The sequence below is a fragment of the Trachemys scripta genome, chromosome 13, assembly GCF_013100865.1.
Source record: "Trachemys scripta elegans isolate TJP31775 chromosome 13, CAS_Tse_1.0, whole genome shotgun sequence".
NCBI classification, from domain to species: domain Eukaryota; kingdom Metazoa; phylum Chordata; order Testudines; family Emydidae; genus Trachemys; species Trachemys scripta.
The window spans coordinates 19244-44068 of NC_048310.1; the positions used below are offsets into that span (position 1 = coordinate 19244).

Consider the following 24825-nt stretch of genomic DNA (forward strand, 5'->3'; position numbering starts at 1 on the left):
CCCTCAGCCTCTCCTCATAAATCATGTGCCCCAGCCCCCTAATCATTTTCGTTGCCCTCCGCTGGACTCTCTCCAATTTGTCCACATCCCTTCCATAGTGGGTGGCACAAAACTGGCCGCAATACTCCAGATGTGGCCTCACCAGTGCTGAATAGAGGGGAATAAGCACTTCCCTCAATCTGCTGGCAATGTTTCTACTAATGCAGCCCAAAATGCCATTAGCCTTCTTGGCAACAAGGGCACACTGTTGACTCATATCCAGCTTCTCATCCACAGTAATCCCCAGGTCCTTTTCTGCATAACTGTCACTTAGCCAGTCAGATCCCATCCTGTAGCAGTGCATAGGATTCTTCCGTCTTAAGTGCAAGACTCTGCACTTGTCCTTGTTAAACCTCATCAGATTTCTTTTAGCTCAATCCTCCAATTTGTCTAGGTCACTCTGGACCTATCCCTACCCTCCAGCGTCTCTACCTCTCCCCCCAGCTTAGTGTCATCTCCGAACTTGCTGAGGATGTAAGCCATCCCATCATCCAGATCGTTAATGAAGATGTTGACAAAACTGTCCCCAGGACAGACCCCTGGGGCATTTCGCTTCATGGTGGCTGTCAACTAGATATCTAGTTATTGATCACTACCGTTGAGCCCGACGATCTTGCCAGCTTTCTATCCACCTTGTAGTCCATTCATCCAATCCATACTTTTTTAACTTGCTGGCAAGAATACTGTGGGAGATAGTATCAAAAGCTTTGCTGAAGTAAAGATATCATGTCCGCTGCTTTCCCCATATCCACAGAGCCAGTTATCTCATCATAGAAAGCAATTAGGTTAGTCAGGCATGACTTGCCCTTGGTGAATCCATGTTGACTGTTCCTGATCACCTTCCTCTCCTCCAAGTGCTTCAAAATGGATTCCTTGAGGACCTGCTCCATGATTTTTCCAGGGACTGAAGTGAGGCTGACTGGTCTGTAGTTCCCCAGATTCTCCTTCTTCCCTTTTTTAAAGATGGGCACTATTTTTGCCTTTTTCCAATCGCCCAGGACCTCCCCTGATCGCCACGAGTTTTCAAAGATAATGGTCAATGGCTCTGCAACCACATCAGCCAACTCCCTCAGATGCATTAGATGCAGCCCATGGATTTGTGCATGTCCAGCTTTTCTAAACAGTCCTTAACCTGTTCTTTCACCACTGAGAATTGCTCACCTCCTCCCCATACTGTGCTGCCCAGTGTAGCAGTCTGGGAGCTGACCTCGTCTGTGAAGACTGAAGCAAAAAAAGCACTGAGTATTTCAGCTTTTTCCACATCATCTGTCACTAGGTTGCCTCTCCCATTCATTAAGAGTCCCACACTTTCACTGACCTCCTCCTTGTTGCTAACATACCTGTAGAAACCCTTCCTGATACCCTTCTTGCTACCCTTCTGATGCCTTGCTAGCTGCAACTCCAATTGTGCTTTGGCCTTCCTAATTACACCCCTGCATGCTCGAGCAATATTTTTATACATCTCCCTAGTCATCTGTCCAAGTTTCCACTTCTTGTAAGCTTCCTTTTTGTGTTTAAGCTCACCAAAGATTTCTCTATTACGCCAAGCTGGTTGCCTGCCATATTTGTTATTCTTTCTGCACATCAGGATGGTTTGTTCCTGCGCTCTCAATAAGGCTTCTTTAAAATACAGCCAGCTCTCTTGGACTCCTTTCCCCCCTCATATTAGCCTCCCGGGAATCCTGCCCATCAGTTCCCTGAGGAAGTCAAAGTCTGTTTTTTCTGAAGTCCAGGGTCCATATCCTGCTGCTCGCCTTTCTTCCTTTGGTCAGGATCCTGAACTCATGGTCACTACTGCCCAGGTTGCCATCCACTTTTGCTTCCCCTACTAATTCTTCCCTGTTTGTGAGTAGCAGGTCAAGAGGAGCACAGCCCCTAGTTGGTTCCTCCACCACTTGCAAGTTGTCCCCAACACTCTCCAAAAACTTCCTGGATTGTCTGTGCACTGCTGTATTGCTCTCCCAGCAGATGTCAGGGTGACTGAAATCCCCCATGAGAACCAGGGCCTGTGATCTGGAAACTTTTGTTAGTTGTCCGAAGAAAGCCTTGTGTTCCTCGTCCTCCTAGTCTGGTTGTCTATAGCAGACGCTCACCACGACATCACCCTTTTTGCTCTTGCTTCTAAACTTAACCCAAAGACTCAACAGGCTTTTCTGCATGTTTCATATTGGAGCTCTGAGCAATCATACTTCTCCCTTACATACAGTGCAACTCCTCCACCTTTTCTCCCCCACCTGTCCTTCCTGAATAGTTTATACCCATCCATGACAATGCTTCAGTCATGTGAGTTACCTGATCAAGTCTCTGTTATTCCAATCACATCATAGTTCCTTGACTGTGCCAAGACTTCCAATTCTTCCTGCTTGTTTCTCAGACTTCTTGCGTTTGTGTACAGGCACCTAAGATAACTAGCCAATTGCCCTACTTTCTCAGTATGAATCAGGAGGCCTCTCCTGTTGCACCCTCCTCCTCGTGTTTCCTCCCTGTATCCCACTTACCTCTGGGCTTAAGTCACCATCCCCCGGCAAACCTACTTTAAAGGCCTCCTCACTAGGTTAGCAAGCCTGCCTGTGATATCTCAGTATGTATCATACAGGATATCTTAGTATCGTAATTGCATGTTGTACCGCTATCAGGCAGTAATTGCAAGAAAGTAATATCTATCAGCATTATAATACTCCTTAGGGATAAATTAAGCTTATTCAAGAATTTTGGTCTTGAGAATGAGAGATGAAGATACTGAAGACCCAGCTAAAAAGTTTTTATTCCTTGATTCCTTTCTAAATCAAAGATTATACCCTCTACTTATTACGCAGAGATTAAGGTCTGTGCAATAGAGCCACTCCAGTAGGCAATATCTTAACACACAAGTCCACTAATCAGCCAATAGTACAAAACCCAGCTGTTGTTACACCGGCTCGAACTGTTTGTACATTGTAAACATAGCACCATGTCCAGTGCATGCAGTTGGAAAAAATGTCATACAGATAACAGCATCTCTGCTGGATAAGCATGCAGCTTACAGACATGAGGGTGAAAAATCTCAGGGCAGAGGTTTCTATAGAGGGCTACGCACCACTATTGCCACAGGATTAGCCCCATTCCTGCCACTTTCAGGGATAAGTACACATCATCTCTTTAAATCAGGTTGGTCTCCTATGAAGGAGTAACGCGATGACCCAGCACGGATCCTCCTAGAAAACAGCCACTAAGATTATTCCTGCCTGAGAAGGCAGCTTAAAATAGGAAGGGAGAAATGGAGTCCATTGTTCAAACATTAACCAACCCCTAATTTTGTATCTGGTGCCTAGATTCCTGAGTGACATGTGCATTAGAAATGCAGATAGAAATGCTGCATGGGATGCCTTTGAACGGTGTTATTACTAGATTATATAAAGTAAGGGTTCCATGCTGATCACAAGTGACCAATTTGCTCTCGACTGAAAGGAAAACTTTATCCCTCGTCTCGACTTTTCTGTATTTACTGAAGCAGCAAGAAACCAGTTTTTATTGCATTAAGCTGACTGCAGGAAAAATTATATTTCTGCTAATATGCAAAAAGAGGTGGTGATGTGATCCTGAAAAGAGAAGACTTAACAGTGAGGAAGTGAAATGTATAACTTTAAGCAATCCCTGCAGCTTTTAAGGATTACTTTAGTAAATTTTAACCTTAGGTATTTTTCTCCCCCAAAATGCATGCATCAGCCAATGATCCAGAAGCCATAAGAAGAGAGAGTTTATAATGGATAGTTAAGAGCTACAGATGGCCTTTCATTAAATTAGCTCATTTATGTGACTGTGCAGTCTATTTGTTAGGCAGATATAGAAGTACCACACAATGCAATGAATTGTGTCTGGTTGAAGACGGCACACACAAAGCATTCCTTTTCTCAGTAAGGTATGCCAGCTTTCTATTAGTGATTATTAAATGCCTAGTTGTGAGACATTTAAGAAACTAACTAGTTATCCTACTGCGCTTAGCCTCACTACTGTATCTGAGTGCCTAGGGTAACACCAGCAAACTATTATTAAAACTGTAAAGAGTTGGGTGAATGTGGGAGATTCATTTTTGGAACACATTTGGAGGAGGACACCATCAACTGAAAAACTCCTAATTTAATCTTTTTTTAATATTTCTTTTCCTTATACCTCAGAAGCTTAAACAGAAATTTCACTTTCAAAACAAAAACTGAGCTCCACCAGTTTTGCACCGTTTGTTTTTTGGTGCGAAAACTCAGAAAATGGTAGCAGTTAATTATAACGCCCCCCTCTCTGAACAGCTACTCTGTACACATACTTAGCCTGGTATTTGCTGATTCACATGCACAACCTAGTCATGTTCCCACTCGGCTCTGGAAACTACATGCCCTTGTTTCCTGCCAGTCCTTAAAGGAGCAGGGTTAGATACAGATTAACTGTTGCTCTCATGTGTCATTGAACATGTGATTATCCTCAAGTATTATGCCAAGGATAGGGAGTACTGCAAAAATATTCTGTGCATATGAAATTAGAAGTATGCTACTTATTGCTTTTATTAGCTCTGACATACTTTTATCCCAGCTCCTCCTAGCAACAACCACTTCCCTTCCAACCCACAAGATACTATGGCTCCCCATGAACCCTCCCTGCATGCTAAAGAAATCACTTCCACACCCAAAAGCCATGTTCTCCTCACCCACTAAATCAACAGACGCTTCCCCTACCAAAACCCTGATAAATCCAGATTTCACCCTTTTCCCTTATCTTCAGCACAACACAATCTAGATTACTTCCTGCACCTTTTGATTTTTTTTCTCTCTCAGTATCCCAGGTTCCCTTAACCTTCCATGTCACCTAGCTAGCAAGCCTCAGAGAAGCATGATGTCCCCTCAAAGGGTACAAAGCAGAGATGGTATTCTTGACACCACCAGAATCCACTTTGAGGGACTGGCACAAGTACAAGTCAAACCCCTTCGCCCCTTCATTATCTTTAACAAAATAACCCAGTGCTGCCCCACAGGCCATAGTGCATCTTGGAGGTCCACAGCTCTCCGCTCAGATTTGACTTTCATGGGGTGGCTGGAACTCCCCATAACAGCAGGTTATTGAGGGCTCACAGCCCAAATGCTGGATGTCTTTGGGGTCAAGTGACAGATCTGAGTACGCCAGCCCACATCTGAACCTGCCATGCAGGCTTGTGCACCTTGTTTAAGTCACTCAAGCCAAAAATGTAATGAAAATCAAATTACACATGGCTTTTTCTTATGGAACCAAAGGGCACAGACTATTGTATATGGCTGGGCTTGTTAAGCTGCTCTTCCTGTTGAGATCTAAAAAAGCCCGTTATCCTTTGAACAAGAGAAAAGCCGTGATTGTCCACGCATCAGCAACACCACCTTACCTCTCCCACGACCACGCTTCCCACGGTCTGAAGGCCTCTCCCCTTGACTGTTGTCCACTCCATTCTCTTCTACTCGAACTGGGGAGAGAAGACAGAAGATTGACATGGAAGGAAATTTTATCTTTACATTTGTAAGAGGTTTGAAAACAATGGAGAGGAGCAACAGATTGGGTAGCTCACAGTTTCTAATGAGCACCTAAATAAACTGCTGGATTTTCAGAGGTGCTGGGCTGGTGCAGCAAGTGAGGTAGAGGTGATGGGAGTTGTGGGTGCTCAGCACCTCTCAAATCAATACACTAATTTAAACATCTTAAAAATGGATTTGGGTGCCTAAATGGAAGTTCATAAATCTTGGGCCCTGGCATTGTAGAGTGGAGTGGGGGGCAGGGGAGATCACCTTTCAGCAGGAACCCCATCTGAGGCTATAGGGGGAAATATGGGGCAACAGGAGCTCTGCCACTCTTTGGTGCATCACACTCTGTCCCTGACCTGCTCTGCTGACCTGTCGGAAGGAGGACAGGGTCATGACCTCACCACTCTGAGGAGGCAGGTACTGAGGCTAGCCTTAAACTGAGCCTTCCCTACCCAACTACATTCTGATTGTCCCTTGTCAAAGAACCAGGAGGACCTAGAAGGGGGTGGGGAAGAAGCCTCCCGTCTCATGCCTTCCCTTTCCCCCCACCTCACACACAGAGTCCACCAGAATCTGGTCCTTTACATTTAACCTGCATGGGACACAATGTTTTTTGTTGTTTTGCAAGAGATCTATAATGACGTTCCGTGGAAAACCTGGGGCTGTATGTTTTGAAGTGTCAGCTGAAACCCAAAGGAGGGGATCCCTGAAGGAAAATAATGACTCTCACCACTTACTACAGCACTTGTGCTTGTTAAATGGAGACTGTGCACTGCACGACTTGTTTTCAGCACTGCAATGGGGACGTAACTACGTGCACATAAAGGTGCAGAGAGCACATTTTGCAAGATTTAGAACCCATCTGAAAGCCTTAAATTCCAGATTTAGCACAGAGCCCAAAACTTGAAGGCCAAGCTGCATTTGGCTCTGGCAAACAAATTCTGGGCAGCTACTTTTTTGTTTTGGTGAATTAGGGCTTGTTCACATGGTCAGTTAGTGTTCAGCCAGCCAGGGTGTTAAAGTGCAACGCTTCAGCCTGCTGCCCGCTAACAGGTCAGGACCCTGCTACCATGCACTAAAAGTTCCATAGTGCAAGGCAGTAGGGTCCACATGATCAGTTAGTGCATGGCACACTAGAGCACTATACAGTCACACTCTGGCTTACCATGCACTAAGTCTCTGTGTGGACAAGCCCTGATATTCCCTTATTTGTTCTAAAAGCAACTTGCAAATTTCATTACTATCCTCGATACATCATCTTCCAGATCATTAAATGAAACAGCATCTAGATACTATTCTATGTAAGTTCTTACAGCACCCAGATCACTGCAGCATCTGAGGGCCTTCCAGTAGTGCATTAAGCAATGTGACTAACATCTGTCACATGTGGTTCATTCATTCTCATCATCTCTCCAAGGGGAGAATTGTATATGCACTGTACTGTTTTGTATGGGTGGAGGTTTGTTTTTTTTAAATGTACATATATATTTTCATATGGACTTTGTAGTTTTTTTTAATAATATGGTTGGGGTGCTTTAAGAAATGGTTTAAATAATGGGTAACATACTCAAAGGTGATCTAATTCAGTACTACCTAACTTTGGAAATAGCATTTGCAGCATATTAGCACTCTTTTGTGCAATGTATTGGAATCACTGCCCTTGAATACACTGTGGTAATTCTAATAATGTTTAGGTTCACACCGAACCCTTTCTATTTGCGTAGAAGCTTATCTTTTGTGCATGTGTGCCCTTATAATTAATCCCTGGAATATACCAAGGCCTTTTCATTTTCCCTTAAGGGGAAAAACATTTCATAAAACTCAGACTACCCTCAGGTTCTCCCACTCATATGACATGGAATCAAAACTTGGCTATTTGCTTGTTAAAAGAAACATATGGAAAATGAATCAGGTTTTATCTGCTCTACAATGCTCAACATACAGTCCTTACAAAAGTTCTATTCCAAATTTAAGTGCCGAACAGCAACTCTCAAAAAAATCATGTGATCATAAAAAGGCAGAAGATATTTAAAATAAATTCAATTTGCCTCTAAAAAGATAAATCAAAAATAAATTCTCAAAACCGAGACATGTAACAGCATCCTGCATACCTGTTGCCAAAAAAACCAAATGCAGTAACTCAGTCACCACACTGAGGATCTGCTGGACTTTATTCCACTAGATCCTCTTCTCTTTCATAACTCAACCAATTTCAGTTGCAAGAAAGAGAAAGATTAAGGCGACTAAAAGGTGTCTGTGCTTACATTCTCGGCCACGGCTGCCTCCTCTTCCCCGTCTGTTGGAGCTTCCCCGTCCACGGCTCACTTCTCTGTCCCCTCGCTTTTCTCTGTTCTCTTTGTTTTCTGAACTCTCTTTTCCAAGGCTTTTCTTCTTTCCCCCTACAGTCTCCCATGAAGTCTATTTGGGTAGAGAAGTATTAGACACAACAGATCAAAAAGCAGAGATAACCACAGCCAACTTTGCAAAACTTTCCAGCCCAAACCCCAATTCATAGATAAATGGATCTTATGTGTATAAAGCCATAGATGTATGTGATGCTTTTCACATGCTAAACTAGGACAGAGAGCAAGGAAGACATCATTCTGTGAGGGGGGAGAAGATACAGCTTTTTGAGAGCAGGTTTTCCCATGGAATATAGGTAGCATGCATTTAATATCAACTCTTTCTGGCTACAACTCAGTTGGGTTACTTTAAAGAAGTCTAGCTAGACAGCATAGTAGAAAACTTTCTAAAAGGTAGGTATTCATCCTCTCAACTGTTTTCAGAAGTCTGGAAACAAACAGGACTAAATCATTCCATCTCTCAACAGGTCAGGGGAGAATGCATATTTGCAACAAGGAGAAAGAGGTAAACGAGAGAGCAGATGGATTAGAAAATAAAACAAACGAACTTGGCTTTCTTGGAATCTAAGCACTGATGATCAGAGTATCAGAACAGCAGCGTGGGGAAACTGGGCCAAAACAAGTCAGCCCACTATGCCCAAGGACTGCAGCACATCGCGTGTAGCATTGCTGTGTTCAGAAACTGCTGCAAGGCCCAAGCAAGAGAAAGAATCAAGGCTTGAACGTCAGACCTCTGCTCTCCTCTTAAATCCACAGTTAAATTCAGGATTCATGTCAGACCCTTAGGAATCACAAAACATTTGTAGGAGTTTAAAATGAAATAGCTAAAAAGAAACTTCTCAGAATAATATGGCAGTTGATAATATATTATGTAATTGTATAATTAGGCTATTGAGCCATAGTTACAAAGCAGGGGAGAAAAATTACAATTGATTTGTACAGTGTCTGTGTGCTAAGCACTTGATATACAGTTATGAAAATGAAGTCCCTGCCTCAAAGAGCTTACAGTCTAGACAGACAACATACAAACAGGGGGCAATTTATACCTCCAGCCCCCATCTGGAATGCTGGATGAAGCTGTGACCTCAAGAGAAGCCAGGGTACCAATCAGAATGAAGACAAAGTATGGCTGCCATTAACTCTAGGTCCTGCCCAGACTCTCCTGAACTACTGAGGCAAAGTTTCCATTCAGCTCAAATCAAAAGTCCCCTCTCCTGAGGATGAGCTGTGACAAGCTAACCAATGCTGGCTAGACAATGCAAAAGTCCCTAATGTTATCAAGGTAGCAAAACAAACTGAATACTGTAATGCTTTAAAAGTAAAAAAAAAAATAAAAAAATAAAAAATAGTCTGTGCTTCAACTTCTCCATTGGAAAGAGTTAGCACTACAAGAAGTTACTCTGGTGGCTCCCTTTCGTGGCTAGCTGATATTGGGGGTGGGGGGGGGGAGGAGAGGAGGGAAGAGTGATAGTCACAATCCTATTTCAATTTCTTCTCAGGTGCGAGAGGCTGAAGTATCATAGGTTTGGGCTTCTCCTAAGCTGACAGAAGACATGGACTATGAGTTGCTCATCAAACAGGTGACAGAACATGCAAAGGATATTAGTTTATATGCGGTGGAAAGCTTGATTCTCCTCCAATACAGGAGGATTACCATAAGGTTCCAAGCGCTATGGTGGATGAAGCCTATTTACATGCTGAAATCCTGAGAAAGTTTGAGACATCTCTGAAAGGAAAGGAAATCCTACAGGGCAGACAACTTACAAGTCACCCTAAAAGGAGTGGGTCTCAAAAGGAGCTGTCGTTAAGTTTGCTCAGGCATTAGCTGTATGCAAAAACTAACAAAAGTTGGGTAGTGGCAAATAGACAGGAATTTTTAAAAGGCCTCTATCTATTCTATTTCCTAACAAGTCGGTGGAATCGGTGTCCCCCAATATGAGAAGAGATGTTTTGCTGGAAACAGAGGCTACTGCAGAGCCTACTTGAGAAGCAGAGGATCACAGTTCCTCCTTAGTGAGAACTAACCTGAATTGGTGGGAAGACTAGAATTCCTGCTGAAACTGTTCAGGTGTTAATGAGTGTGTTAAGTAACAGGTGTAGAGTTATGGAGCAATCAAGTCCTTCCTTCTCCACTTATAAGAACTTCCCCTAAAGTAATAGCTGAAGTGGAGGGTTTCATTAAGCCATTTAATGCTACTTATGCACAGAAAGAATAATTCCTCTAGAAGGAAATGCCAAGAGGAGTCTGGGTTTCCCTAGGGATGTCTTCTAAGGCTAATGCGGGTATCTCCTAACAGGGAACATCTTAGAGGAGAGGAAAGCCAGCATCAAGATAACTCACCGCCAATAACAGTCTGTTAAAGAACAAAGTTTTCAGCTGACCTTGTCTGAAGCAGTCCAAGCACCAGCTGCAGATCTGACCTTGGGCAGCAATGTAACAAAAGAGGCCTGTCTTTGGTGAAGTTATTGGTCTTAGCTTAAGTGGCAGGATGGATTGTTTGAAGGGCCAGCTTGGCACTCTAGCTTTAGAGGATTTAGCCAGCAAAAGAGCTAGTCAGGCACGAAGACAGAGGCTGACCATTTCAGTAATATCCCCAGCTGAAAAATAGTCAAAGGAACATTGCCTAATCCCTCCGTAGATTCTGTACATCCAGAAGAGACCGTAAGAACTACTGGAGATGGGGATCTTCATAAAGCAATTATCAGACAGCCAGATGGCATGGAGGCCTCAGTTCAAAGAAGCTCATTGGCAGTCTTTTGGATGCTCTACAAATAGAACTTTTAACCATATTTTCTTGCTTTGCGGACATCTTGGCCGCATTACATAGATTGCTTACAAGTTACGTCAGCCCTTTACGTGTAGCATATATGAACAACTAGAATCTCATGACAACGTTTGACATCCTATAGTGTCTTTCAAGCAAAGACCTCCAATGCATTGATATTATTGATGCATGCTGAAGCTCTCTCATTTCACCTACCGCTGGAATGGAGCCACCTGTGGGGCAGTTTGTAGCAACAGTACTACACAACAGATAAGGACAAAGATGACTCTGCCCAACCAAAAAATTCCTCCTGCAATTACGTAGACAGAAAAACTTCTCCCGCTGAACTTTAACAAGGATACTAAAGCAAATGCCTTCATGGTAACAAAGAGTAACAGTCTAAGATCCAATTTTCTCCTCTCTCATTTAACTACAGCTGCTGGCTTTAAAGTCCTTCTGTGGCAAAGCATGGTGCGACTGTAATTCTGTGGCTGCCAAGGCTGGCAGTGTGGAAGCATACTCTTGTAGAGGGAAGGCTGGGTAGACAGTACCCAGTTCTCAAGATGTATCCTCTGTGAACTATCAGGAAATTGCCTCAAAAATAATTGAGAAAGGTGAGGAATATGCACAGCAGCAAATTTTAAGAGCAGCTTTAAATCCTTTCATTTCATGTAATAAAAAAGTGTATACTGAGAAACTTGAAAAACGCTGCTATTTATGACACCAGTATTGGTTCCCAGCAGGCAGGCTCAGTACTACACTGATGTACAACCATCCAAGCCTTTGGCACTTCTCTATGGTGAGCGACAGATTTGGAGTGACTCTCCAAAGGGTGGAAGTGCTATGCTAAACTATTAAGAGTGCTGGCTACCTGGCTTCTGGTTTACAGAAAACTTCTCTTTCTTGAGCTAACTATCTAATTTGCTAAACAGAGAAAACATTCATAGAGACCTCAGGAGGTCATCTAGTCCAACCCCCCGCTCAAAGCGGGACCAACACCAACTAAATCATCCCAGCCAGGGGTTTGTCAAGCCGGGCCTTAAAAGACTTTAAGGATGGAGATTCCACCACCTCCCTAGGTAACCCATTCCAGTGCTTCACCACCCTCCTAGTGAAATAGTGTTTCCTAATATCCAACCTAGACCTCCCCCATGGCAATTTGAGACCATTGCTCCTTGTTCTGTCATCTGCCACCACTGAGAACAGCCGAGCTCCATCCCCTTTGGAACCCCCCTTCAGGTAGTTGAAGGCTGCTATCAAATCCCCCCTCATTCTTCTCTTCTGCAGACTAAATAACCCCAGTTTCCTCAGCCTCTCCTCATAAGTCATGTGCCCAGCCAAAGAAGCACGTATTTTCAATATGAAGACCATGAACACTCAAACTTTTAAAGTCAGATTGAAATCAATACTTGCTGTCATTAAAATGTAATTTTTTTTTTTTTGTTCCAAGTACACCTCTACCTTGATATAACACTGTCCTCGGGAGCCAAAAAATCTTACCGCGTTATAGGTGAAACTGCGTTATATCAAACTTGTTTTGATCCGCCAGAGTGCGCAGCGCCGCCCCCCCGGAGCGCTGCTTTACCACGTTATATCCAAATTCGCGTTATATCGGAGTAGAGGTGTATGTATTTGGTCCCTGAGCGATACCCAAGACACTCATTCAAGGTATGTTGCTTTCTGCTAGTCTTGATTTAACCACCTATTGTGCAGCAAGCAATAGTTAAGGCTATGATTTAGTCATGGGTATTTTTAGTAAAAGTCATGGACAGGTCACAGGCAATAAACAAAAAGTCATGGCCAGTGACCTGTCCATGACTTTTACTAAAAATACCCCTAACTAAATCTTAGGTGCTGGGGGTGTGCTCGAGAGGACGGTGCTGCTCTGGGGGACCAACTGCCTGGGGCCGCCCAAGCAGCAGCTGGTGCCACTGGCTCCGGGGCCTACCCCAGCTGCTCGGACGGCCCTGGGGTCAGCCGCACCAGGAATTGCAGCTGCGGAAGGCACAGAGGTCCCGGAAAGTCACGTGACCTCCATGAAAGACTCGCAGCCTTGGCAATAGTCCACTTCAGAAGACCCCAACATTTAGACATAGGCTGGGCAGAGTAAGGTTTGTTTGTGATTGTTACCTGCTTACTTAAGCATTTCCTGTCCTCTCAACTAGAAACAGATCCCAGTTTGTGACCCCTACGCTTTAGAAGCTGAAACTGGAATAACTGGCTTATAGCAACATCTAAGCAGGACATATCTTTGCACTGACTCGTTACAGGAGAGAGAAAGGAAGAGGGTTTAAAAAGCAAATGAAGTCCAGGGTTCCCTTCCCAGTTAGGATGAGATGAGGAAGCAGACTGAATCCCATCTTATAAATTTAAAAGGCTTTGCAGGAACAACTTCACTCACATTAAGACTCTTGTAAACTGCTTCTTGGGACAAGAAATTTGTGTTACTCCATATATTATTAAACACATATTTGGAGATATTCCTCTGCCCTCCTCTTAAAGGGATTCTCATTAATGAGGTTATTAGTGAAACAAGTAGCTATTTGCCATATCCTACTGTTCCGTTATTAGAGTTTGAACTGTAACTCCTCAGGGCACAGACCTCATCTTAATTTTACACTTGCTAAGGGCAGTGCGCACCTATGGAGCGATACAGTATATCTACAAGTGGCTCCTTCTCCTGTTACAGCAGTGAAAATTGGCTATTCAAGGCAAACACACAAGGCTGTTTACTCTGGACCATCTCCAACTGCCTGAGACACCAGACTTATTACAGACATGGCAGCACATAACACTGCATTTGCCATTAAGTGGTTTTATTTATATGAAGTTTTAGTGTCTATCACAGAGGGACCCAGCAGTAAAGGGACATGACAGCAACAATGTTTTCAAAGCTTAGTTTGGGGTTTGGGTGTTTTGTTGTGCATGCCTGAGTTTTGTTTTTTTAAACTTTTTGTTAAGGCAAAGTCACAATAAAACATTAGCACACTACATCATACGTCAGGGTCAGGTTAGTATTCAAAGAACCCGGCTAAAGATTCTGGCTTACTGGCTGGGAAGCCCTCCTCCTCTGAGCATGCTAAAAAGGGTGACCAAATTTCTCAATATCTATGCTCCCTTTTGCGCTTCTTTTGTGTACATACTTGGCATGAAAGATTTTTTTCACTCCAAGGACAGTCCAGATTTTATTATACCAATATGTGAGTGAGAAGTCTCCCCAGTCTTCATTTCTTTTTTAGGGAGAGCTGGAAGGAGATAGAGAGATTGGAGGTTCCTGAGGTCAAGTACTTGATTGTTCCCCCACAATCCACTCCTTGAAAAGAGAAAAAAGGGACCATAACAAAAATATGCTGTTTTGTTCACAAGTGGATCCTTACTGTGTCTGAGCTTCCTTCCAGCAGTATGTTGATTGCTCTATTCACATCCCCATTACAATCATGTAGCGCCACTATGCATTCATCCTGGTTCTTCCCCGTCACTTCCATAAGCTGGTAAAAAAAAAAAAAAAAAAGTTGCAGACTCATTAGATACCAAACCATTATTAAAAGGAATAAGGCAAGAATTAGTGCTACTACTCACAAGAACATCACTGCTGTACCAAAGACTAATTGAAATGCAGTGTTTATAATATATATATTTTAAAGAACTGCTTGAGATCCCAGTGTCATTAACACCACATTTGCGGACATACAGGACAAATAAATATATTTTAAGAGTGATCTAAAAAGCCTTACCTTTGCCAAGATCTGAGCTCAGGTTTCTGTGTGTGATTTTTATTTATATTTATAACTTAGGGCAGTGGTCCCCAAACTGTGGGTGTGCCCCCCTAGGAGAGCCTAGAGGAATGTTTGGAGAGTGTGAGGGGGCCAAGCCAGCCCCTATGGGGGGCAGGGAAGGCACACCATCCTGCCCCACTCTGCCCCCCAGCTCCGCTTTGGCTCCGGCCCCAGCCCAGGCCACGGCCTTGGCTCCCAACTGCAGCCCCCGCTCCCAGTCCCTAGTCGAAGCCTCGGTTTCAGGCCCTGGCCCCCAACCACAGCTTGGCCCCACTCCTGGCTTGCAGCCCCAGCCTCTGCTCCCGGGGGGCGCACACAGTTTACATTACAGGTAAGGGGGGGAGCGACATAAAAAGTTTAGGGACCACTGACTCAGGGTCAGATAGCTGTATACAGCAGAGAAGTGCAAGAGCCTGAGGAAACCTTCCCCACAATAGGCCACAGAGCATCATGGCCACAGCAGTGTCTGCAGTGCGCTTTCAGGGGGTGGAGGGATGACTGACTAGATATTATCTCTGTAGTGGCAGATCCCCAACCCCAAAAGACCATGCATGTTGGAAGCCTCTGCCACATTCTGGTCCACGCAGGTCACTACCTCCTACGCAGAGTCTTGGAATCCTATTTATTTATTTCCACACCCAACAGATGCACACAGTTTATGCTACAAGTAGGGCCCTCTGGTTTGAGCAGGGAGTACACGATTTGGCTCCTGGTGTGCACCCATCGCCACAGCAACGGAGCACATACCAGACAATTGTATAATGTAGACATCAGGAAACAGTAAGGGATAAAGACAATGCCCCAGACCAGGCTTTACAAATGAAACCCAAGAAAATGCCACTGGAAGGAGAGGAACAGCTGCCATGCAGTCACCCTACGCTGAACCTCTAAGTGGGTGGACTGCTAGATTCTGCGTCAGCTGAAGCTGCTGACTGTTTTTCAACAGTAACCCCAATAGTAGCGCTTGGCAGCAAGTGATAATCCTAACCCAAGGCAACGCAAGGAACTGAACTCTTTACACTGCCTAAGTTGCTAGTGATTGCCCACTACAGCAGGATAATTAGAACCCTAAAAGCCTGTACCCAGATCCCGGCATGCAAGTGGAAGAGGAACTGATGAGAAGCAGTTTAATTTTACAATGAATTTATTTGCAATTTTAAGCCTACACATGCTCTTAATGATCTGGAAACTCCGTTTATTTATTTATTTAAAGATTCAGTTCACCTTTCAGCTACGTTTAAACTTCCACTTTTCCTGAAAAGCTGCCAAGATGTTAGCAAATGCAGTTTACACAGGTGATAAATACTTCCCCCATAGATGTATGCATAAGCGCTAAATACACTCTTTATTCTAAAGATTATTAAGCAATAGCAGCTCACACTGGAGAGATGTAAAAAGCAACAGAGGATCCTGTGGCACCTTTGAGACTAACAGAAGTACTGGGAGCATAAGCTTTCGTGGGTAAGAACCTCACTTCTTCAGATGCAAGTGAAGAAGTGAGGTTCTTACCCACGAAAGCTTATGCTCCCAGTACTTNGAGTTGAGATTGAAGCCCTGGTGGAGTTCCAAGCACCTGCCCGATGGGTAACAACTCCTAAGGGAGTATCTGCTAAGGATAGCCAAATATAGCTTGCCCTGGTACCTGATACCAACCCCACCCCAATGGGATCCCCCTCCTGGGAGCTTCAAGAGGGGTGGCATGGGAACAGCTATTACACCTCTATACTTGTCAAGTATCAGAGGGGTAGCCGTGTTAGTCTGAATCTGTAAAAAGCAACAGAGGATCCTGTGGCACCTTTGAGACTAACAGAAGTACTGGGAGCATAAGCTTTCGTGGGTAAGAACCTCACTTCTTCAGATGCAAGTGAAGAAGTGAGGTTCTTACCCACGAAAGCTTATGCTCCCAGTACTTCTGTTAGTCTCAAAGGTGCCACAGGACCCTCTGTTGCTTTTTACAGATTCAGACTAACACGGCTACCCCTCTGATACTGGAGAGATGCTGTATCTATAGGAGATTAGGGCATGGACGAGGACTAGGTGGATAAGGTTCAACCCAGACAAGCCCAGTGTAACACTGGTAGATCCGAAAAAGCAATCGGGAAAATTGACGACAACGATGTTGGCACTTGTTCCTGAGTTTTTCAGTCTGAGGATCTTGAAATATCTTGGACTGCTCCTGCCTGGGACAAACGTCATTTCGCTTTCATCTGTGCGATGTGACAGTTTCATCCAAAAGCTCACCTTGTTACAGTCACCCTGAGATTAGATGTGAGCAATATGATCTACATGGTACTTTAACTTGGGATCATCTAGGTGCCTTCTGCACTAGCTCCTATCTGATTACACAGGGTTTAGCAGACAGAGCATAACATCAGCATTCCAAAATTTGGAGTGACTGCTTATTGTCTTGTGGGTTGAGTTCTGGCTGTTGATTTGGACCAACAAAGCCCTACATGGTATGAGATAGTCTCCCAGGTAGGCATATCTGCCCACCCATGCGATACAACCACAACTGCAATCAGCAGAGGTGTTTAGGTTGATTTAAAAATGGGAGGCAGCTACTAGCAGGGCATTCTCTGTGAGAAGTCCTGTATTCTGGAACTTGCTTCCCACCACAACCTGGATTCATTAACCTTCAGGGCATGCTAAGAGACCATGGGCTCCCCACTGCCACCAATGGGCTCAATCAAGGGGGTAGGTTGAAGGATAAGGATGCAGTGTGAAAGCTACAGAGAGATCACTCTGTCCTCTGAAACTTGAGCAAACAAAATCATTAAGCACCAGACTAAAGCTACATATAAAAATCAATGCACCAGTAGTAACATGGGAAACTTACTTGTTTCACTTTATCTTCAAAATCTGCATCATTCTTATCATAGATCATCTGAGCGAGGCGAATCTGTTCTGCTGTTGCCTGAAAAGTGCAAATATCCAGTAAGGGTTCCAACAAATTTAATTAAAATATAAAACAAAAACTTTTGACTGTACTCATGTAATATCCCTCCCACTGCCAACACACACCAATTTTATCTTCCAAAAATTTTGAAGAGGAATACAGGGAACAGGCTCAGAAGTTACATGAGGAAGGAACTAAAAAGGCGTCATCTAAACCAGCTTTAAGGTAGGGGAGAGGGTATGTCAAGGATAAATTCATCTACACCACAATCGTGACATAGCCAGGGAATCTAGATAAGTCATAACCATGCCCCTGTACCAGAATAAAAGTCCTACAGAGTCCAGGGGCTTTCACCTTGTTGTAGGGACAGCTTCCATATACACTACAGCTTTGTCAGTGTGTAACCAAGGCCCTGGACTGTGCTATAGTATTAGGTCTCACATTTTCACTTGTGAACAGTCTCACTTGTTTTCCCTGTACACGCTAAGCTTGTTTCCTTTGTCTCTCAATCTGTCACTGAATAATTTTGTTAATGGTTGTTTTTGTTGTTGGAAAGGTTGCTACTTTGGTTATAGGTTTGGACAACAGACCACACTGGCCATTTGTCGGGAACCCCGAGAGCCAGACTCGACTGGCATAACATGGAGCAGACTGCAGCTGCCCTCATCTTTCTGGTGAAGCAGCAGTCACCCATGGACATTAGTGGCCACATCATATAATGCTACATTTTGATCCATCATGTGGCTTTCAGGGATCTATAGCATCTGTGGGATAAACCTGTAAAGGAAAAATGAAAGGGGCTTTGGGCCACCTTCTCATGGGCCTCATTCCATTCCCTCCCAAAACAGGAAACCTTTTCTACCTGCTGGATACTAAACTGAATGCTGGGGAGATGACTCAAGTCCCAAGTTGATGCTGACACACTTAGAAAGAGTTCTTAGTGAAAAAGGGGATCATATCTATCCATGGAAGAACACAGGTGAAAACCCACTGTCAAAGGTGAATCTCATTACTACGAGGCCACCTCAGAAAGACTTCACAGTAAAATTCTATTCCTTGGCTGCGAGTCAAGGTTGCCAACACCTCTTTCAAGAAGAATGCCTGTGCTGTTAGGCATTTACCACAAGCACACAATTTAAAGGAGGCAGACGGCGATCCCTCCTGCAACAAGTCTAAACACTGAGTGGAAGAGTTTAAAAATGGTTTTCAACAAACATCACTCAGCTGCTGACTTAGTGAGGAGTCACTGCAGCTGTCCCAGTTCCTGGAGGAAAGTGGCATATGCAGCAATGAAAAGTCAGATTCCAGGCTGCAGGACAATCAGTTTGTACTTATAACAGGACTTAATCCTTTACATTTTCAAGGTGTCGTACGTACATGATCCTCACAGAGTAAGTTGGTGACGGAACAGAGAGTATTCAGGAGCTCTTAACCCCCAGCTCTATGTTCAATCCAACAGACCATTTTGCCTCAATTAAAACTAAGCTTATCAAATCAGACTAGCACCAAATGCATGTAAGCACACACCAGAAAGCTTTTAGGCACATTTATTGTAAAGGAGCAAGGTCCACTAATAATTTTAGGAACAAAGTCCCGATAAGCCCGAGCAAGTGGTTTTTACTCATCTAGTGGCACTATACTCCTGTCATACTAAGGCACCTGTTTCCCCATTTCTGATAACCTACCCACTAATTTATCTCAGTGAAGAATTTAGACAGTAATCACAACAAACAGTAGCATTCCTGAACAGAGACAACTATTTGACCAGAAACAAGAAACCAGTTATTTTATCCCTGCTCAATACTTTTAAAGAAAACCAACCATTGTTAGATAAAAAGCAAAATCTTTTGGAACTTGACTGTAATACAAGATGTGACACATCCACAAAGAAAAACTGGAAATAAAGGCCTTGTCTACACTAGGATTTTTTGACTTGCAAATCTCAATGGGTGCAACACCACTAGTGTCAGTATCAATAGTATTTGTATGTACACAGAGTTCAGGAATTTAACCATTGTCCTATTACCCAGAGTTAGAAGACAGTGGTAAAATCTCCTGAACCCTGTCTGTACTACAGCTATCATCAGTGGAGCTGCACCCATTTTGAATTAGGAGTCCAAAAAAACCACAGACACGGTTACCAAACCAGCATTAGTCATGGGAAGTGTTGCTTTCAATATCTGCAGTCTGGTTTGCCCTTATTGAGTAAGTGTCAACTTTATAACTAGCACTGTATTAGCCCACAAAAGGTTGCGCCGTCATTTTTAGTTCTTATGACGAATAAACAAGACAGCTAAGTTCTACCTGTCTGAAAAACCTTGATCTTTGCAGGAACAATCACAAAACACACTCCTAGGGATTTTTAATTATCTGTCTTACTGCCAACACAAAAAAATCAGAAAGCAAAAAACCCACAAAATCAAGTAACAAATGTTACAAACCCAGTGTAACAGTGATACCATTCAGAGGAAGGAAAAAATGTGTAATGTCATTTCTTATACAATTCAAATTAAGATCAGCATTACACTGTGGGGTTTTAAGGTGACTTCCGAGGTTAGCAGCATCCTCTCAATTCAGAGAAATGAATAAACAGTGACCACAAAGTAAAATACAGCACATTTCTGTTGGTTCTTCCATGCAAAAGTGCCAATGTGATATCTGAAGACAGCAGAGAGAGAACAGGACAGTCAGCAATACTTAAAATAAGCAATTCTTCAATTGACCAATGATCTTATGAAAAGGGAGGAGAGAAGAATTTAGACACCACATGGGAAAACTCAGAAGATTTACTGTATCCAAGCTGTCAGGTTATAAAAATAAAGCTTCTCCCCACGAAAACCACTTTCTGGGTCTGTGCAGTTGAGCAAGACACCAAGTTCAAGACTTACGAACGCAAATCAGAGGGGGAACTTGGGGTTACATGGTAAAAGAGACTACTATATGCCGTAGAAAGTCAGCCTCTCCATAGCACAAGTCAATCCAAGAGCCAAGAAGAGGTACCATTCCCCAGGTGAGCACCAGTAGCCTGTTGCATTTTAGGATATGGAGACCTAAGACAGACAGACAGGCTCTTGTCAGCCCAGCAGAACAGTCGGGTAACTCCTGAATGAATGCCAGATTTTCAGAAGTGTTTGGCATCCAGCAGCTCCCAATCTGTTTTGAAAATCTGGCTATTAGTGCCCAGCTTCTCTTTCCCTCCCTGCCCCGATGGACTGGCCTAGACCATCGCTGCAGGGTTGCTGAGTCTCTAAACAATGGAAAGACGGCCCAAGTCCTTCATAGTCAACAGTGTCAACCTCAATGCCCTCAAAATGCAAATCTTTTTTTAATCTTCATTGTACCACTTCCTGTGAGTATACTCCACCTGACAGGTCTTCGGAAGCTTTCTGCATCCTGCTGCCAATGCCTTTTTGAGTGTGGTCCTTATTGGCCACTGAGAGAAGCTTTGCTCATCCACCCAAGCTCCAGCACTAACTACAGATCCTCTAGCACAGTGGTTTTCAACCTATTCACCATTGCGGGCTGCATACGCAGCTCTCTGTGTGTTCTGGGCCGGAGCCACACAATATATATTCTACCTGTATGGCCCTGAGGAGGTCACGGGCCACAGCTGTATGCTCATTGGGCTGCAAGCGGCCCGCGGGTTGAGAACCACTGCTCTAGCATCAAGATTCTAGCCTCTGGACAGTACAGAGAGCTGAAGTCTGAAAAGATGTGAAGAGTCCATGGGATAAGATCCTGGCAGAAGACTAGCAGACAGCCTGCGGTTCCTTGCTGATCTGGAGCACTCCTGAAGAACGCAAGACTAGCGTGGATGTAGGACTATAGATCCCAGACTTGAAGCCAGCAAGCAGTTTGCTCACTAATCCAATAAAGGATTAAAATACAAGCAACTGGACATGCTCGCCGAACTGATGCAATGCTTTCTTCCCTCCCCCACTCTCAGTCTTTACTAAACCTAGGGCAGCAGTTCTTAAACTATGGGGTGGGCCTCCCCAGAGAGGCGAGGGAATGTGTCAAGGGAGGTGCAAGCTGTGTACTTACATTTTTGGGGGTGGGATGGGGGAAAGAGCTCTAGCTGTCAGCCCCAGGTGGCTGGTCCTCATGCAGAAAGGCTGAGCACACCCAGGAGGCTGGGATCAAGGGGACAGCGGAAGCCCTGTCACTTGGGCTCTCCCCTCCACCCTCAATCCCTCACCTGGAGGCAGCTCAGGCTCTCCTTCCTTCCCCCCATTCCCTCACCGATAAGCAGACTGGGCTCAGGCTCTCCTTCCTCTCCCGCCCCATCCCTCACTTGGAGGTAGCAGGGCTCCAGCTCTCAGCCACGCGGTGGTAGCAGCAGCACAGAAGTAAGGGTGGCAATGGGCACTAAGTCTGCTGTGACAAGTGATATTGACGAATACCACTTTTCATATTGCCTTCCTTACTTCTGTGCTGGGCTGCCTTCAGAGCTGGGCACCCGCCAGCAGTCACTGCTCTCTGCTGTGCCTTCAGAGCTGGGTGGCGGTATATGTACTTTTGGGAGGGGGTAAACAACTACAGACACAAAGAAGGGGACCCAATCAAATAAATTTGAGAACCACTGACCATGGGGATGGTTGCAGATCATAATATGGCATTTACTCTCAACCTGAGGGACAGATGATACACAACACCTACCTGTACTACTTGTTTCTGTGGTTGTGTTGGCTGTGTGGTTGAAATCTGTGTTTTGTCCCGAGTGCCCCGGCTACGTTCACTGCCCACCGAAGTCATCATATACAGTATATACAAAACAATGTATGTACAAAATAGAAAATCTGAAAGAAAAGGAAAAAACATCAGCTGGTTAAGACAGGATACATATGCTTGAACTACCAGATATATTACACATCCAAACTCAAGGAAGAAGGGTAAATTCATCCACAAGATTTATTGCCTGTCCCTTACCATAAAGGCATGAAAATAGATGTACAACGTTTTCAACTGGCTAGGTGCATAACTGCATACACAGAGACAACTACTGTGAGTACTTAGGCAAAGGGCAAATTCAATGCATAACTGGCCATCAGCGTGCACAAATATTCTAAAGTACATCTGCAGAAGCTACATACAGAAATTAGAAACACTGCTGCATGCCCAAGTCTTTGAAATACAGGTCTACAGTAATTAGGAGCCTTTTTTAGAGGTTACCTAGGAATTTTATAGCTAATCCTATTATTGCTATATCCTGGTCTAATTAGTATTTTTCACCTTCCTCCTCCTCCTCTTCCATTTACACATAAATACAATTTTTATGGACCAAGATTGAACTCAGCCATTAAGATTTCTGATGTGATAGTTAAAATGTATTCAATAGATTCTGAAGAGAAACACAGTATTTCCTGAACTCTTACATATTTAATTGGAAAAAAGCTGCTTTTACCAGGAATTGACTGTAGCACGATCTGAACAGGAAGACTGTATTTCATCTGGTTTTATGAATAGGTTTGCCAAAGCCAACCTGTCCTTCAGGCTAAATTTGTCTACAGTGCTCCAACATGTATAAACCCTCACAGCAACTGAACTTTTACATTCAAAAGATCCAAATCAAAACAGAACACATGTAATTCAAGCTCAGCTGGCAGTCTGATCTACATGAAAACTAACCTACTAAGCAGTAGTGGGCACCATTTAAACTAAAAGTGCATTGATTATGTCACACGCTACCTCGTCTTGGCTGTTCAGTGATACTTCAAATACGCATTGCAAGACAACAACCTTCAGCAGAGTTTAAAGTAACTTCCTTTGATAAAAGTTCTCTAATGGTAAACCTGCAAATCTTTTATATGCACTAGCACTTCTTTACACAAATAGCTTTTGAACTATACTGCCTGGAAAAAACAGTTAGCGGCCCTCTGAATTCCAGTACACTGAAGATTTAAGTTCAGGTAAACTAATTACACCTTTGAGTCACTTTTGTTTTGTACTGCCCAGGACATCACAATTTGAATCCAACTTATAAGCAATGAGCAAGGTCCTATGTACACAGAGTCTGGAAAAAGCATTACTACATTTCAAAGACGAAGGTTGATAGTTTCACACTTTGGTACTTGACGTTACACACCTAAATAAAACAATGGGGCCATTTTGATTTCAGAGGTGCTGCACACCTGCAACTCCCACCGACTCCAACTTGAGTTGTGGGGACTCAGCCCCCCTAAAGCCAGCCCATTTTCCTTTAGGTGGCTAATTAACTATTTGGGGCCCTAAAGCTAGGCACTCACTTGAAACGTCTAAATCTACTTGCACTAAATAAGTCCATCTCTCTATTATGGAAATATCCAAGTTTAACATATGGCTGGGGCTCAGCTATTTTATAACATGGTTTCTTTTTGTCTGTACAAACATAAAACAGATTTAACCATGTTAAAGAATCAGGTTTTAACCTTCAGATACCTAGGCTAACACAGAGTTCCTTATAATAGAGTTATAACCTTTTTTTAACTGCCCACACAGACCAAAAATAAGCCATTTTATTACACAGCTGTGCCACAACCACCTTTCACAACCATGTTTACTTTTCCAGTGTGAAACAACTTAAAAAACAAACACACACACAGAGCATAGTTTTAATTATATTCTATTACAGCATGGTTTGGCCTGCCAGCATGCATAAAGACAAATACTGGTAGTGTTATAACAGAGGCTGTTTTGAAGTGTTAGCCCAGATTAGAGACCTATATTAAAGCTATTTTTTAAACCCAGTTACAACTCAGTTTGACCCCCATCCATGTTGACCAGCAAGCCACTGTTATAACCTGGCTCAGCTGCAACCAAGAACAATCATGCTTAGAGTCCAGGGTTGCCAACTGTCTAATCGGCTGCCCCCCAGCACCGCAGCCGGGGCCGGGCGAAGCGGCCCGAGTTGCTCAGGGACTGAGGCAGGGTGGCTAGAAGCAGTAGGGCCATAGAGGGCAGGGCGCTGCTGTGCAGGGCCCGCGTCCCACTCTCCGGGGCTCCGTTCCCTCTGGGGCTGCCCTGCCCCGGCTCCTCAGCCCCCTGCCGGGGCAGTGCCCCAGCTCTGCCCTCCTGGGTCAAGGCGGGAGCCCTGGCTGGAGGGACCCTGGGCTGAGGCGCAGCCCGGGAGCCACGCTGCTTTCCCTGATCGTGCCAGCGCTGGACCAGGGGGGAGCAGGCGGAGTCAACACTGGTGGGGGAGAGCCCAGGGCTGTGGCAGCCGGGGGTGCGGGTGGGGAGGGCACTGGCAGGGGGGGAGTGACAGCCCAGGGCTGGGGTGGGGACAGCCAAAAATGTTTTTGCTTGGGGCGGCAAAAAATCTAGAGCCGGCCTCGGGGGCAAGAGGGGGTGTGGGCTCTGGGAGGAAGTTTGGGTGCGGGAGGGGGCTCAGGGTTGGGGCAGGGTGCAGGAGCGGTGAGGTCAGTTACCTTGGGCAGCTCCCAGAAGCAACCAGCATGTCCAGCTCCTAGGTTCAGGGGTATTCAGGCAGCTCTG

At 44.3% G+C, this 24825-nt stretch overlaps 1 protein-coding gene across 1 annotated transcript in view; it reads right to left on the reverse strand.

Annotated features, from left to right (window-relative positions):
- The window catches only part of LOC117886492 (ubiquitin-associated protein 2-like), a gene marked incomplete at its 3' end in the record, with an annotated part of 52169 nt that overhangs the window by 16922 nt on the left and 10422 nt on the right, over window positions 1-24825 (reverse strand). Inside the window, exons 2-6 of the mRNA XM_034788361.1 lie at window positions 22012-22151; window positions 17293-17370; window positions 14058-14168; window positions 7817-7970; window positions 5420-5497 (exon numbers count right to left, since the gene is read on the reverse strand). Coding sequence (XP_034644252.1) covers window positions 5420-5497; window positions 7817-7970; window positions 14058-14168; window positions 17293-17370; window positions 22012-22110 — 520 coding nt within the window. The remainder of the gene's footprint in view (window positions 1-5419; window positions 5498-7816; window positions 7971-14057; window positions 14169-17292; window positions 17371-22011; window positions 22152-24825) is intronic.